Source organism: Monoraphidium neglectum, assembly GCF_000611645.1.
Source record: "Monoraphidium neglectum strain SAG 48.87 unplaced genomic scaffold scaffold05414, whole genome shotgun sequence".
Classification (NCBI taxonomy): domain Eukaryota; kingdom Viridiplantae; phylum Chlorophyta; class Chlorophyceae; order Sphaeropleales; family Selenastraceae; genus Monoraphidium; species Monoraphidium neglectum.
Window position 1 is genome coordinate 1 of NW_014008216.1, and position 3,218 is coordinate 3,218.

Here is a 3,218-nt window from a genome sequence, read left to right on the forward strand (position 1 = left end):
CCCCGTGCCCCGTCCGCCGCCGCTCCTGCTTCCGGCTATGTCCCTGCATACTCTCTTTCATGCCGCCCCCGCGCCGCAGCCGGCTCGGCCGCGCCTCGCCGGCGGTCGCCGGGTGCGCTCCAAGGCCGCTGCGCGGCCGCAGGCGCCACGCGTCGGCGGCCCCGCCGCGGCTGCCCAGCCGTGCCCCGCCGCTTCTTGGCTGTACAAATGATGCGGACTTGTGTATCAGCGACCAACAGTGCCTTATCTCGACACATCAAACTGCATGGCCCACAGACCAAACCACAACAGACTGGATTGCGGGCGGCCCCGGCGCGGGCGATCTTCCCAATGACCCTGCCATTATCGCGCCGCCGAGCCGCCGCACTCTTGAAGCGCACTAGCACGGGCGCGTGTCTGACGGCCCCTGCATTGCGTCCCGTTGCCCCCCCCCCTGCGGGCCGCCTGGCGACCGATTGGTCATGGCGCGAAGGCTCAAGGGCGTTTGGGGGCGCCGCCGCGCATGCCCTTGTTGTGAGACACCAACGAGCGCTGGCGCCGCGCCTGGCCTTCCAACCATCCGCGTCTGGGCCCCCCGCGACGCTTCTTTGGCGCAGCGGGCGCCAGGGGAGGCGCCCTCACTCAGTGCTGCTGCGACAAAACGACCCGCCCTCAAAACAGGAGCAAACCCCATCGTGCTCCCTGCTCTCTAGCGCTGATTGCCCAGCCCAGGGCTGCTGGCTGCATTCTCGGGCCTTTGTAGCCTGGGCGGCACGCCACATCCGAGCAGTGTCGTATCAAATTCGCCGCTGGACGCCGCGACATTGAGCTGGGCGTTGGGGGGTCGACGGTTGGCAGCTGGCGCAGCAGCGACGCGGGCGGCGGGCAACCTGCTCATGAGTGGCGCCATCCCTCGTGCGGCGCTCGCCCCCTGTCTCGTTTTTCTCGGTGCCCGAATGCCCTCCAGGGGGCGCAAGACGCTGCGCAGCGCTGCATTGGTGGGCGGCGGGGCGGGGCCCCGCTCGCCCCGGCTATTCTTGCCGGTCCCTCGTCTTCTTTGTTTTCTGACACACGCCTGCTGAGCGCGCTCGGCGCCCCAGCTGCGGCCTGCATCCATCGATCCCCGCGCTGCCGATGGCACGCCAGCGCGGCAGTGCCGCGCATCTGACGACCAGGGGTGCGCAGGGGCGCCATGGGCCCTTGGGGGGCTCGCGTCTACAGCAGCGCCCCCCCGACTTGCTGCCCCGCGTGACGCGGCGCCCCTTGCCCCACCCCCTGCCGGCCGTGCCGGGAACGCCACTGCAAAGCGGCGCCCTGGGCGCTGCGGCGCCGCACGACCCTTGAGCCAAGTACTCCGCGGCGCCCGCCGGCCCAAATTTGGGGGCCCGGGCGCCGCTTGATGCACATGCGTAGCCGAGGCGTGGGCCTCCCCGTCGTCGCAGCACGCCCCGTGTGCCAGGCGTTGACGCCGCGCCACGCTCCCCATTGCCGCATCGTCCGTGTAATCCAACCCGTCATGGCCAAAGGTGTGATTGCAGTGCCCATAGGTTTGGCAGGTGCGAAGCCGCCGTGCTCCGGGGCGCGGTAGGGCAGGTTCCGTTGTGTTGCGTGGTCACAGCTGGGAGCATGGGGAGGCGTGGCAAGCAACGCACCTGCCTTGGGGCTGCGCCTGATTCACACCAACCTTGCGCCTCGTGCTCCCTGCCAGTCAACATACATGTAGATGGATGCATTCACCCTCGCCAGTCACGCGGCCTCATCGCCATGTTGAGAGTGCTGGGTGCCAGTCAATCGTTTCGGGAGAGTCAACGCTTTGCCCACCCTCCTTGGCAGTGAGGTGTGGTGACGCACTGTATTGCAGGGCTGGAGCGCAAGGAAGGACCCACCGTCTAACATAAATATCAGAAAACCACGGACGTGTGCATCATCACAACCTGTACGCATCTGAGCGAGCAACCCTACGTACCTGGCCTCAGTACCTTCAGGTGACAATTCCATGTGATCTCAGATTCTGGCCCATACAGTCACAACACCGTACCGTCACATAGCAGTTCGCACATACCGTATAGATGAAATCAAATCCTCGCTTTTGCACGTTGTTGAGGCAGCCTTCCAGTTGTGCGCGTGCCTGACTGCCAGCTCTCCGATCGATCCCATTTGGTGGTACTGTTAAGTTCCACCAAGGATCCACATCGCCTGCATATCTCGTGCTGGCGGTGACAGCACACGGCCACGCCGCCACGCTTGTGCAGCGCGCCACCCAGTCGCATCGCCAGGTCTGGGCTGCCCCCTCCCCCTCGCGGCCCGGCGCGCCGCTTCGCTGCACAGGCACGCGCCACTTGAGCAGCACCTAGCGAGACTCCGCGCGGCCGGCACCTCCCGCCGCCGCAATGACGCGCAAGCAGCGCGGCGAGACGTACGACGTGTCAAGCGCACGCGGCCGCGCCGCCTTTGAGGCGCTCCTTAATCAGGACGACGAAGCCGATGCGCGCGCCGGCGCGGGGCGCGGCTCCAGGAAGGCGGCCGCCGCCGCCGCCGCCGCTGCTGCGGAGCAGCCCAAGGGGAAGCGCGGAAAGGAGCGCTTTTTCCGCTTGCGCGACGACGCCGCGGCGGCGGGCAGCGGCGCCGCATCGGGGTCCGGGCACGCCCGCGAGCAGCAGCAGCAGCAGCAGCAGCAGCAGCAGCAGCAGCAGCAGCAGCAGCAGCAGCAGCAGCGCGAGCGCGACCTGGCGGCGCTGCGGGAGGTCGTGGGCGGCGCGCTGCCCGAGGCACTGATCGCCGACGTCTACGACGGCTGCGGCAGGGCGCTGCAGGCCGCGCTGGACGCGCTATTGGCCATGGCAGGCGGCGGGCAGGCAGGCGACTCCGCCGGCGCCGGGCCGTCGAGCGGCGGCGCGGCCGCGGCGCAGGAGCGGCGCGACGCGCCGCCCGACGGCGCCGCGGCGTGGGCGTCGCTGCCCCCGGACGTCACTTTTGCGGTGCTGTCGCGCCTGAGCCCGTCCGACCTGGCGCGCGCCGCGACCGCGTGCCGGGAGCTGCGCAACAGCGCGCGCCGCCTGCAGGCCGTCGCGCGCGTGCTGCGGGTCCCGCCGGGCCTGTCGTACCCCGCACTCGCCGCGATGGTCCGCGCGCACCCCCGCGCGCCGCGCGTCGACGTGTCTCGCGCGGCCGCGCGACGCGGGCACTGGGCGGCCGCGGCGGCCGCGGCGCCGGGCGCAGAGGGCGCGGCGGCGCGGCGC

At 70.1% G+C, this 3,218-nt stretch overlaps 1 protein-coding gene across 1 annotated transcript; it reads left to right on the forward strand.

Moving 5' to 3' along the window:
- Positions 1-2,369: 2,369 nt before the first annotated feature.
- On the forward strand, positions 2,370-3,101 carry MNEG_15536 (hypothetical protein; the record flags this gene model as incomplete). Its single annotated transcript, XM_014035993.1, has 1 exon — positions 2,370-3,101. A coding segment is annotated over one exon (732 nt), but the record flags the coding sequence as incomplete, so codon positions are not given.
- Positions 3,102-3,218: the final 117 nt, after the last annotated feature.